The following is a 13,756-nucleotide window of genomic DNA, read 5'->3' on the forward strand; positions in this document are numbered from 1 at the left end:
AGAGTAATAGGCAATACAAATGTATTTCTGTGAAGAAAAACTGTCGAATTCAATTCAATTTATTTTTATATAGCACCTTTCACAACAAGGTTGCCCCAAGGCGCTTAATGTGTGAAAAACACATACAGTACTAAAACCAAAAAGAACAGTACAGACTAAAAAGAACTGTACTTCTAAAATGTGATGCATATATATTCTTTGTAATATTTGTAGCCTGCCTTGTCAAATGACACTCATTACCAGTCTATTTTGATCATAATATTTACCATACCACCGAATATAACGTTCACAAAAACAAGTTTAGAATACACCCATTGTCAGACCTGCTATATTTATACCTCAATGTGATATGACGACAAGTGGCACACATGATGTGGCAGTGAAGTAACAGAAATTTGAAAAAATTAGGCTTTGCATCTCATTTTTGACAACTTCCAAAATACTGATACTTGCATGTGCACATTAATATACAGTAAGTACATCCTTGATTGCAATGGACAGGATGTTTCTAGCTTGATTTTGTATAATTATAATTACAAAGAAATGAAAATGACACTTCAAAAAGGTTTTTACTGTATCCATATAGCAAACGGATCTGCAAAATGCACTAAGAATTTAGTGTCAGGTGAAATAACAACACAACTTGTCACAAGGAGCCTGTGCTACAACATGAATGCCTGTAAACTACTGAACTAGTGGTCAAATGTGTTATGCTTTTTCCTTGTGTCTTCTGCATGATTAAACTGGTTATGTGTCTATGACAATAGGCATGCAGTAAAATTCCTGTCCTCTACTTGATAATGAATATCTCCTGTATCATTATCCAGAGTTACCGGCCTGAGAAGTCTTAGTGTCTTGCACATGTGTGATCCCAGAACTCCTGAAGTTAATAAGGGAAGACAGTGGCGAGTTAGGTCACTTATCAACCTACTGTATAATGTGAACAGGAAGTGTAAAGAAGGACAACTTGTAATTGAGTTGAAATGGCCCTGGTTTGAGTGTGTGGATGTTTGTGAATGTATGTGCACTGCAATGGACTGGCGTCCCGTCCAGGGTGAAACCTGTCTTGTGCCCGATGTTTGCCATGATAGGCTCTGGCTCCCTCATGACCCTGTATTGGATATAACTATTAGAAAATGGATAGACGGATTCAAACTGTAACAACTGGAAGGCAAATTAAGAACTAATGGCCTCTTACACACTTCTGACGATGCTTCTACAGAGATATTAGCCTAAAATGCATATATACTGTATATATCAATCCCTTTTATGAAGAGAATGCCTTCTCCTATGGTGCTTCAGGTGTTGAGCATACTGTGACTAAACAAACTCTGCTTTGTAGCATTATCATGTATTGTTATCACTAAATAAAACAGCTGTTCTCTAGCTATGAAATACTACATAAATTCACTATGGGATTAATTGAATCATAGCAACATCAAGTGATTCATCAATATTGGCACTAAAGATACTATCACCTTGATTCTTATAGTAAAAGTATTTAACTAAAACCTAGCATTGTGCAACATTTCCTTGGAGACGGCAAGGCCTTGTGGGCTATGTACTATCACCAAACCTACAACTATAATTTGTTATTCCACAGAAGGGGCCATTTAGACCAACTCAGTGGTTCTCAAACTGTGGTATGTGCACCAGTTGTGGTACACGGAGTGCCGCCAGGTGGCACACCATATGACCCTGGACCTTTGTTGTGTGCACTGAAAAATTAGGACGGGTTTTCATATTTTCTATTTTAATAAAATTAGTTTGTGTAGAATACGCAGCCTACATAGTACGATACAGTGCACGCCAATACTTCAGAGGACACAAGAGCTACTATGTAATTTTATACCATTGTATAAGAATTCGTGGTATGAACAAAAACGGACAATTGTATTTAAAAAAAAGTTCTCCAGCAAATAGGGATATAGGAGAATGTGCATGATTTTGGAACACTGCCAAACTTGTAAGCACAGGAAAGCATGCTATGAACGTAAGTGACCAATTGTATTAAAAAAAAAGTTATCTTCAGCAAATTGGGAGGTAGGAGAATGTGCATGGTTTTGGAACACTGGCAATCTTGTGAGCACAGGAGAGCATGATAGATAGAAAAAGGTTAATTTGAGAAAAAAAAATACAACGAGCGTCTTTGTTTCGCTCCCATGTGCATGAAATAAAAACTTATTTTAACTTCTGAGACGGACTCCTGAAACAGAAACGAGGAAAAATGCAAGCTTGCGGATTGCTAAAGCAGATAAGCCCCACACTATTTGTGAAGAACTGTTTACCGTTGGCAAAAGAGCTGACACGTACTGTATTATGTGTGGAGAAAAAGCTGCTAATCAGCTCGACCTGCTGCCCCCTCCGAAAGACACAGTTGTTCATAGAATTATTGATATGGCGGATGATGTCAAAAGTACACTGATAGAGCGCATTAAGATGAGCAGATGCTTTTCACTGCAATTAGATGAGTCTGTAAATGTCGTTGATATAGCCAATTTGCATGTTTATGTTAGATATGAGTTTGAAGGCATGTCCCATGAGGACTTTCTGTTCTATAAACTACTACCAACAGGAACTACAGGAGAGCACATATTTCAGCTTCTGAATGAAATTATCAAAGAGAATGGCATTGACTGGATAAAATGCATCGGACTTTGTACAGACGGTGCTAGGGCAACGTCAAGCTGACACAGCGGTGTAGTTGCACAGTAGCCAGGGTATCAGCAACAACAAGATGCTCGTTGGGTTGCTCTAGACTAAGAAACCATGTTAAGAAAAAATTTCTGTGTAAGGTAATGTCTCCTGTTCCTAATTTTCAATGCATTTGCCACTTGTGTCCTCATATTTAGATGTCAGTTGTAAAGACATCTGATCAGATGCCCTTGAGAATTCATTAATCAGGTCACTTCATAGTCTTTGCTCAAAACTAAAAAGATTTTAGATTTAAAAGGTTAAGCAGACCTGCTCTTCCCATACTGACTAACCCCTAGAATTCATATCCTATCCCCTATTACCAAACAGACGATCCTCTTCTTTATCTATAATTTTAATTTACCCTCAACCTCTTTTTATGGATAAGTTCACTAGCAATATGTTGAAAGATTACAGGAAACATTTTAGATCTATGAATAAGATCACTTATACAGTATCCTTACATACAATTGATAGAAGATCATCAAGCCCTCAAGGTCTGAACTGTACTTCTAATTCCTGTATCGTATTGTACTTGTTCATCCTGGGGCACATTGGGAGTGAAATATTTAATATATTAGCCTTATATATTAATATATTTCCTTTTTATTACCTAAAACCTTCCTTTTAACTGAGGACTCAGCACACAACGTAATCACTCATGTATCTGCTCTTCTGAATGCTACTTTCTACACAAGCTCTGGCAGAAGCCTACTTAGCAGATTGAAACAAAGCTGGTAGGAAAACCAAAGTACATCATAATACACTAGAGGAAGGGACAAGTCTGCAAAAGAAAACAGATCCACCAGCAGATGTCAATTAAAATGACTGCATTCACTACTGTGTCTTGACTACGGCCCCCTAGGAGAGTCCAACTCCATTAATCCCATTTTTCTTTACCATTTAACTATGCATTTAAATAGCATTATATGTTCTGTGCTCTAAATCTCAACAAGTAAAAAACAGGTGTTTAGTAATACTTTCTAAAGGGAATAAAATCTTAATTAATTAATTTTGCTTTCTCATTTTATTCTGATTGAAATGTGACTTTTTGCTTTAGGGAATGCACAAAAGAACATGATAGGACAAAATAAAAATCGTACGGAGCCTGTTAGAAATCACAAAAAAGGTAAAAAAGGTAAAAGCTATTTTTTTCTTTATTTTTATAAATGTATCTTTATTGACAAATAATTTAATGTAGTTCGAACTGCAGTATGAATGCCTGTAACATCTTTTAATGTATCTTTGAAATATTTGAGGAAAAAAACAGTCCAGAAGTTGTTGATGTTTAATATTTACAACATTACAATCTATAACTGCATTTTTCTATTTCATATGTACATCTAAGGCATTTTTTCTTCCATTATTTTGATTGATTATAAGCATTTTTTGGTATTCGAGTCTAATAAACAGATGCTGTGTACTGCATCTCTGATGCTACCAGAATATCAGTGTGGCCTCATTAGGATATAAAGTTTTTTTACTGTGCTTTGTTATGAGATACAAATTAAAAGCAACATTTTCACTTGATTACACATTTCGCTGGAGCTTCTACAGAAAAACTTTCCTCTGACTTACCCTTTCAGTGCTCAGTAACGAAGCATTGGATTGACCATTTTTGGTTAATAATTAAACTGTATAAGGGCTAAAGGAATAAAGTTGTTTGTCAGGGTAGAATCCTGTCACAGTATAGCAGCCAGTCACGGTAATATTACATAGGCATATTCTGCACAAAGTCATAAAATGTAGGCTTTTCCTTAACACTGAAGTGGAAGAAGTGCTTACAAAATTGATGGAATCAGGCAGTGGTTCCACTGGTAACTAACTGGCTGTGATTCAAATACCAACAAGATAACATGAACATTTTAACAAATCTTTTTAAAATGAAAAAAAGAAAACCAATGCAGAACAGATCTTTTCAGTTTCCAAAATCTGTATAATTTAATTCAACTCACCAAATAAATTATTATTTTTAGCAGGTATATGAGATTCTTTCCTTGTCCATAACAAGGTCTCACTGAAATTTCACTGCAACACCTTCAAATAGTGATCACCACTCTACCTTATTTTCTGAATCCTTTTTACTTAAGCATTGATAAGCAATATGTCTACTTTAATTTGACCAAATTTAAACTGAACTCTTTCAAATCAGTCACTTTTAATTGAAATAAATAAGCAGTAAAATGGGCCTGATCGTTTGATCTGGGAGTCCTTGGTGGGGATCAAGTACACCACAGACAAGCCTCTACAAAGACAAAATCCTAGCTCTCATGCAACAATATGTTCAGTTCCCAGTCACAGTATCAATCTAGGAGACTGAGTCTCTCTTGAAAAACAAAATAGGATCTGTATGGTTAAGTCTACAAGTCTACAATGCCATTCCTTTAAAGAGCCTGTTTGCACATATACTGGCTTATCAAAATAGGAGGCCTTGTGCAATCCCCATTAGCCTAAATTATTTTGTAAATGCAGTTATTCTTTCTATCTCATCCTTTATGACACCCCTGGTGATAGGTAAATCTATGTGGCAATCATCTTTGCAATAATGCAAATATGTTTCTACACACTCCATGATTGCTAAATTATTAAGATGTTAATACCCTGTCATTGGACTTATGTATTTCATATTCCCCATTAATGACAGTCCTAAATACTGAAAACTAGCTAAATTAATTGAGAAACATCATAAATATGGAATAAGTCAGAGGTATTACAGTATTAGTTTTAAGTAACTGGCATCTCTCACCACTAAGATGTAGAGAGCGACACTATTAAAAATAGTTATTAAAAAAATCTAAATCTGTGCATATTATTATTATCTTGCATATTTATTTTTACTTTTTTCCCTTGACTTTAGAATTTCCAATACTACATTCAAGTAACATTAGCTCGACCACCACTAAGCAATGCAGTGAGTCCTGATTTCAGAGCCTAATCCAGATAATCTCAGCTCCTGATTAAAATAACTTGGTTGCTCAGTCAATATGTAGCTGTCACCACAAATTAAACCTGAATCATTTCCACTTGACTTTGCTAAGGTTTTAAGTCCTTCCGAAGGGATCACTGTCACTCAAAAAAGCTCAAATGATTCTGTACATAGCTAAGAAACATTTATATATACACAATTTATGTAAAATGTCTTTAGAATACTCAGGATTGAAAGGTGCTATATAAGAATAAATATTTTTTCCAAAATTGTGCAAAACCTGGATACATTTATAGACCAAAATAACTTTAAGTGACATTTACAAAAAGCTGTCAGATGCTGTAACTCTGCTTTTTCTACAACAGAAATCTGAAAATGGCAGGCTCCGAAGTAAAGACTGAGATAACTTGAGGAATAAAGTAATCTAGAAAGATTTTGGCAAGTGCAATGAGTCATAGACTTCATTCAGTTGATGCCTTAAAAAGGACATGCAATCAAATACTAACGTTTACACTCTGAGATTTCATTAAAGTGGATGTCTCCCCATTTTACAGTATACTCACTTGGTATCACTGGATTGAACAGACTATATGTTATTGTTCCATTATGATCAAGTGTTTGCATAGAAGTAACAAAAAATAAAACACTATTATACTTATCATTCATATTAATCTCATGATCACAATTTGACAGAAAATGATTAAGGTTTGTTTTGTCATCTTACTGTACTCTACATTCTAATAAAGACTGAAACTGTTCAGATTCAACTACAGTAAAGTTGAATAACAACACTAACTACACTTGAGCATAAACCAGCCCAGATAAACCAACTATAAACCTCAAATCCAACTGTGCTATAATGTTGCATATTTTTATTTTCTTATCTTTTCATATTTTTTTTTGCAAGCAACTAATCAGTGATACACCATGTTTCACACCTGCCAGACGGGTTCAGTCTCCATTATTTCTGTATGACTAAAACATGTTCAAAACCACACATAAAACAGCCCTAAGCAACAGTATGTTTGAATCTTCCTAAAATGCAATACTGCTTCTAAAACACTTTCACTGCACTGTAATTCAGGTGCAACATTGGAGACCATGAAGTTGTTCTGTGACAACATCCTCAATAAAAGTCAATACAAAAAGACTTAATTTCTGTTACTTTGAAAATCTGTCTACATCAGATCATACATAGCAATATAGAACTTATTTATTAATTATTCCACATACTTTTATTATGGTCACATATTGTATAATGTCCTATAATAGAGATATGTATTACAAAGTCATTCTTATCATGACTTTGTTCAAGACTGATTAACAGTGTGTATCTTTTACAGTATACATTATATCCCTGTCTTTTTTTACTTACTGTACCATGACAATAGTGATTATATTACTTACAATACATCTAAAATTCAACCCATAAATTGATGTGCATTGTAAAGCGATAGTACATGGTGTTAAGAATGATGTACACAATCCAAACATTATACTCATTCTAATTAACATTTGGTATATCTTTAGAAGAGTGTATAGTTTAATTGATATATATATAGATTATTTTTATAAACTGATAAAACTCCATTATAGATCGACAGAGATAGATATTCATGAAGTGAAAGAACATTCAGCACAATTTCCCATTAGCCAGTAACAGCTAGTATCTAGATGCACCAAAAATCTGAGCGTAGGAACCACAAGGCTGGCATTGAATATAGTATCAGTTATTAGGATCACCTGAACATGTTCCAGCATATTGATAGGATAATGAATATTAAACATTAGCTCATTACAGACAGGCTCCACTCCAGTTTTATACAGTAGCAGCCTTGGAGTCATAGCTGGCTATGTGTCAGTCTATAAAGTCCAGTCTACAAGCACTAGTTGCAACTAGAGGCATGTGCAACCATATGTGTTGCATAAAAACAGTTTCAAAAGCCTTGGGTATAAACCTTTCAAACTTAGAAATCAGCACCTACAATAGCACCACAGAAAATACACAAATACCCATCAGGACGTTTCTAACACTTTGTTAGAAAAAAATACTGCACAAGATATTGTGAGTTATGAGTTTATAAGATGTAGAGATAGTACACATAGGGTTAAAGAGAGCTCACAACCTTGTTTCCACAGAGGCTTGTATAGTATATGCATTATATTAAAACTAAATTTCCCTCTTCCTAAGTTTTCTTATTTTGCCTTTATTTTCTTATCTGATTTGAGTAACAGAAACAAACACAGAGGTAGTGAACCAAAGACTGAAACATTATCCTTTTACAACTTTCAGCATAAGAACACTGCCTTTCTGTCTGCTTCTTTCAAATGTCTCAAGTAACAACTGTGAGGCTATAAAGCTGTCATTTAAAGCAATGGGGGAAACTTACAATGGTTTACTTCAATCCAAAGATGAAATGTTATTAAAACCATTTACAGCCATTTTAGAAAAAAAACAGTAAAACGTTTAAGTCATTCAAACAACAAAGGACTAGAAATCTATAATACATGTAATTCACAGTTTCCTCAAATAAAAAAAAGTATTTTTTTCTTCCATAGAAGTGTAGTTCTTAATGTATCTATATTTTATCATCTCTTGTTGGGCTTACGAGACCAGATGGTGCTCTTTCCTCAAGGGAAAAAAAACTCTTAATTAGTAGACTAACTTGTTGAGAAACCATAGAATTTTCAATGATTCATATCTTTCAAGACCAGGGTATGTTTTGTTAAAAGGGGTGCCTGAAAACTACTTACACTATTGTAGAATCACATGTAAAACGAGGCAGATCAAAGTAATTTCCATACTATAAAACCCCCATCAGTGATAAAAATAACAATTTTATGTAATGTACTAAATATTTATTCATTTTAAATCAGCAAAATAAATCATACATGTTTTTAAAAACAACACAGTCAGGCAATAATTACCATTGCTGCCTCTGTGTGTTGGGTTCAATTCTGGACTTGTGGTGCTATACAGTATATCTGGTGTTTGTTCTCCATGTGTCCGCTGGGTTTCCTCTGGGTGACCCAGTTTCCTCCACAGTCCGAACACATACAGGTAGGTTGCAAACAATCTTCAAGCATTAGGAAGAATGAATTAGACACAGGGCACCAAAGCTTAATTTCATACACATCTACAGATCATGTCGGACACTGTGATCTTGACAACACTTCCTACAAGAGGTATGTGGACAACCTCCAAGTTTATCTGCCTCTCCAGAAAACCTCCTGGAACAAAACTGTATTTAAAGTGAGCCATAATGTGATCTATTATGATGACAGATCATATTACTTTTTCTGATGTTATCAAGCAAGCATATTGCAGAAATTAGGTCTAAAAGCTCTTAAGAACCAAGAAGAATGAACAATGTGACTGGAAAGGCCAAATTTAAATGTAAATATCACATCCATTTGTATCTAAATATCAGTAATGAGAGGTGTACAAAGACGAAAGCACTTGCCCTATTTCCAAGCAATGGGACAATCTGTTAACTTCATCTGTTAACAGAAGCTGGGCGTGTTCGCAAAATACTGCTGTGAACATATATCAAGGTAAAATTGCAACCTTGACATTTTATTAACAATTAATCTGAGGCTATATATATAAAGCCTCTTTCACCTCAACGGATTGCTGTATTGTAAGCAGTATTTCTTTTAATCCTCTAATAGTTTAGCAAACTCTAGTGAGAGACTAGAGCATTCCAGATCTAATTATTTTGTCCATTTTTGAATTGCAAGAAATATATCTGGGGTATAATCTGAAATCTATCTGGATTCTCCTTTAAATAACTTATTCCTTTTTCATAGTCATGTCTCATAAAAACAAGAATAGGAGCCAATCTCCTGCCCTGTAAACTACATCCGTACCTCTAGTAGAAACCCAGGTAGAATTGATTGTTTTAATCAGTAATACAATGAGTCTTTGTGAAGTACACTGTTAAAGTAGAGGAAAATAAATAGAAATATACAGGCCCCCGAATAAAGTGACAAGCTGTCTGATTAAAAAAAAGCTTTACTATTTTCTATTTATTTATGGTCCGTTACAGTGTAGTAAACAATATTGCAAGACTATTTACATACATAATTTTGGTTATAGAAAAACATGATTAAAAATAATGCTTATGTACATACTGTAGGACACATACTATAAGTGAAAAGAATGTACAAAATTATCAATTAGAGTAAATATCTAGAACAGAGAGTGCTCCATATTCCACCAGAGAGGAAGTTAGTCAGTGTTTTCTATTCCTGGGTATAGCAGGCTGCTGAATGTCTGACAGCTCTAAAACAGTAATGCCATGTTTACTACTCATTCTTAAGAAATATTTCAGGACATTGAGAGAGGCTGAGACATTATTTTTTCCCATTTCCTCTTGTAGGCTTGCATCTGAACATCTTTTGTCAGGGAAAGTTTTACTTTGTAGAAAATCAAGATGTGTATCTTGTTTACCCAACAAAATATGGTTAGGTTTGAATTGCTTTTGACCCTAACAAAATACATTCAACGGTCATAATTTTTAATACAACGGCCATAAAAAGTATCACTGTAATGTGAATACTCCAGATTTTACAGCCAATTGTTGTTCGTAGTGCAGTTACTCTTTCCACTGCAGAAAAACCCTTCTCAAAATTGGGAGTCCATCAGCTGAATACTAATATTTACATCCAGGCTGAAAATGCATAGCATGCACTGCACTATGCACTTCTGAATGAAACATGAAACAGTTGCAAAACATTTACAACATTTCAATGCAAATATTAAATTACTTGACCATTTCAAGAAGTTCACTATCCAAAGATTCTTTAGTGCCAATGAAATTGTTATAGTCATATATTAAAAGAAACCCAACATAATCTAATTACTCTCTTCACCAGACCCTTATGAAAGGGAGGACTGATCCACCTGATGCCATTGGGCTAATAAACAATCTAAAATACTAATTAGTGTTGTGGCTTGAGGGCTTGGGGAGAGGAAGCTTTTAAAGCTTTTAAAGAGTTCAGAATTGTAGTGGCAGCTTATGCAGAGGAATTAGTAGTGTAAAGAGCTGAGGAACATGCTTAGAATAAATTTTCAGTAAGCCATTAAGAATGGCTGTGGTGCAGCTACAAGCAACCCCCTTCCCCCGTGGGATCCCCGGGCCCTCATCCTAATTAATGACAAAAGGACATTATGCCATTTTTCTGTGACCTTGCGTGCCATGGAATGTCACTTAAACTATGGCTGCAATGGATTAAGCATTACCCAGCAAGATGGGGAAAATACACTAGCGGCTTGTCAACAGGGTAGCTACTGACTGAGAAAATACTATCGTCAATCCTAGTGGCCTTTGACCTGCATTGCCATGGTGACCCTTTTAAATGGCTCCCCCACCCCCACCCCCACCCACCTCTGTCTAGATTTTGATTGGAAAAATACCTCATCATTAACGGTATTAGTGACAGTAATATTAATTAGCCCGTTCACGATGATCACTTTCTATTTACATAAAAGACCAGAGCATATTTCTTATTTTGTGGTTTACTATGCAAGATAAATTGCATAACAACTTGTAAACATATAAAGTAAAAACTGATGCATCATTTTTGCTTACTAAAATAATCTAAATGTGACTCATTAATCAGCAACTAATTATCTATCTCAACATACGATTTTGTGATTAATTTAATAATATATAAAAACATGTTGCCTTATTAATTATTGTATGCATCCATGTTTTCCATAGCGCACTGAGCTTTACCAGTCTACTAAGCAAAAATTATCGACTCAGTTACACAAAACGCTTTATTGTAGCATTTTTCTGGGTCCTATTTTTATCTTATCGCGTCACCGACATTGTACTGCAAACCAAGCAAAGAGCTAAATCAAAAAGCTTTTTCTTTATGTATAGATCGACGGTTGCTAATTATACAGTGTTAAGAAAATCGTATTCTGAAATTTCAGTCATGATTAGACTGAGAATGGTGAAATAACATGAAGTTAGTCATCACAGAGAGCTTTTGAGAAATTTGGTTACACCTCTCCCGGTGTCTTTGCTAACGGCTGTCAACAGACAATTGACTCACAGAGGAAAACATGTCGTGTGCTTAATAAGAAATGCTTTAAATAACAGTATTAATTTAATGTATTTTATATAGTTATTAATATCTATGATATTACTGTTAAGATGCCTGAATTCAATGCGCATTTCCTACACACAACTTTTGTGTCCAGATAAATCACGCTGCAGAAGACACCAGCACCTTTTGAAATGTGTATATATACGTACATTGCATTAACGTTACAAAACCCAAGTACAATAAATGGTAAATTAATGTATAAGAAACAATGTAACTATAGATCTTCAATCTTATTTGCGCATGACCCCCTATACGGAAGCAAATTATGTAATAAAATATGTATCTTACGACATAATACTACTTAAACACCACACGTATAGAATTTTAGGTTTGTTTAAATAATTTGGTTGTTTAGATTGGGGAGAGCTGTTTTAGATCGAAACCAGATTACTGTTGTCATTACAAAATTATGATGGTGCTAAAGTGTTAAATTTTGGCCTTAGTCACACTTAGATCGAAATAGGTTAGTGCTTCAAATCACACTACAACAGTAACAAGAAAATACAGCCTTCCTGAACCTTAATATACAGAAGCGACAAGAGTCGCATCGTGTCTGATAAAGGCATCACGCCAGGACAACTGGGCATTTTTAGCTCAGTGGAAAATAAATAATGAAACAAAATCACACTAACACATTAGCACGATGCCGTACACACGTTCCAACAAACACATTGGCTAAAATAAATCAATTAAACCGACTTTGTAGCATCTCCGTGCACCAGAAGGTGCGCTTCACTTAAAAATAAGGGAATTTAAGGAGCAGAGTTTTTGCATTCCAAGGCACTTCGGATTAGCCATCAGTAGCTCTTTACTCACCAGTGCTACACACACATAGTTCCTGTGTTTCTGCTTCCTGCTAAATGATCTGTTTATAATATTGGCATGAATGTAAATAATCCATAAATAAAGATGTTAGATTAAAAAAAATGCCCCGTTTAAAATGGATCTTGATAAGACTTTCAATGCCAGTATCCACAAGAAAAGGAAAGTGTCTTGTCTTGCACTGCTGATATGATTTGTAAAAACAGGGATCCGATTAAACGCCTTGGTTTAAAATACAAATTCCCAATCCATATGCTGAATCCTCCTGATTGAAGTGGTCCTCAAGAGTACATTCCCAAACAAATCATTCGGATACCCTCCTCTTATTCGTGGAACGGTGTTTTATTTAGTTAATCCGCCACAAAAACGGATTTAAATTTGTTTAAATAAGAACTGGCACAGAATCGCAGGCTGCTAGCGAGCACACCTCTTAAAGAAGCTAAGAGCACTGAAGCGGAGCAGTAAAGCAGGATACTACTGAGATGGGAGGGTTTGAAAATAAACCAGCTCCCACAGTCGGCAGCATCATGTGTCCTTAAAGAAAAAAAATCGAGAAAAACACTCATCACGTCGGTGAGGTGCCAGAAGGACAAACCAACATCCTTCTAACCGCGAGCAGTAGGCTCTCTACAGAGATTAGCTAAATGCGATATGCGTTTGAGAACCAGGTGCATCTTATTTTTTCCTCCTCTAGCTCGTACACAGACTAGCAACTGGACTCTGCTGTAGTTCCTCAAGGGTGTGTATAGTCTGCAATACTCCCCCCTTCTCTTTCAACCGGGCAGTGCTAAATGCGAAAATTCAAATGAGCATATGGCTGGGAAGAAAAATATCTACACCACTACAACACAGATCACAGGGCAGATATAGAAAATGGATAATTTGGGAAAGGCGCATAAAACAGGAGAAAAAATTCCGCCTTCCGGGTTCAACCCCCAAAGCTGGATGGACTAAGCGTCTTTGTAGATATTATTCATTACTGGCATCTAAAAAGTTATTACTATACTCGAGCTCGTAAAGGCAGAGAAAAGTGAAGATCTCATAAGACGACTTATTTTAAAGGAAGATCTGCATAGATTGCATATTGGTGTCGTTTTTATTGCTTTAAGAAAGTAACATTCACTTCGAAGGTTAAAACGGGAAACATGAATAAGGCAACACTCCACTAACCGTAGCACACATTGCTATTTAACA

At 35.3% G+C, this 13,756-nt stretch overlaps 1 protein-coding gene across 3 annotated transcripts in view; it reads right to left on the reverse strand.

Moving 5' to 3' along the window:
- Positions 1-13,401, reverse strand: part of LOC148650245 (ras-GEF domain-containing family member 1C-like) — a 52,712-nt gene extending 39,311 nt beyond the window's left edge. Inside the window, exon 1 of one of the 3 annotated variants that reach the window (XM_088603847.1) lies at positions 12,557-13,401. Coding sequence is in view for 1 of the 3 variants with exons in the window: in XM_088603845.1 (XP_088459971.1) it covers positions 8,549-8,551 (3 nt within the window). In the remaining 2 variants the exon portion in view is untranslated. Of the gene's footprint in view, positions 1-8,548; positions 8,673-12,556 lie in introns of those variants that run through there. The other 2 variants (XM_088603846.1, XM_088603845.1) reach the window with 2 other exon arrangements.
- Between the last annotated feature and the right edge of the window lie 355 nt (positions 13,402-13,756).

Source organism: Lepisosteus platostomus, chromosome 13, assembly GCF_059453375.1.
Source record: "Lepisosteus platostomus isolate fLepPlt1 chromosome 13, fLepPlt1.hap1, whole genome shotgun sequence".
Classification (NCBI taxonomy): Eukaryota; Metazoa; Chordata; class Actinopteri; order Semionotiformes; family Lepisosteidae; genus Lepisosteus; species Lepisosteus platostomus.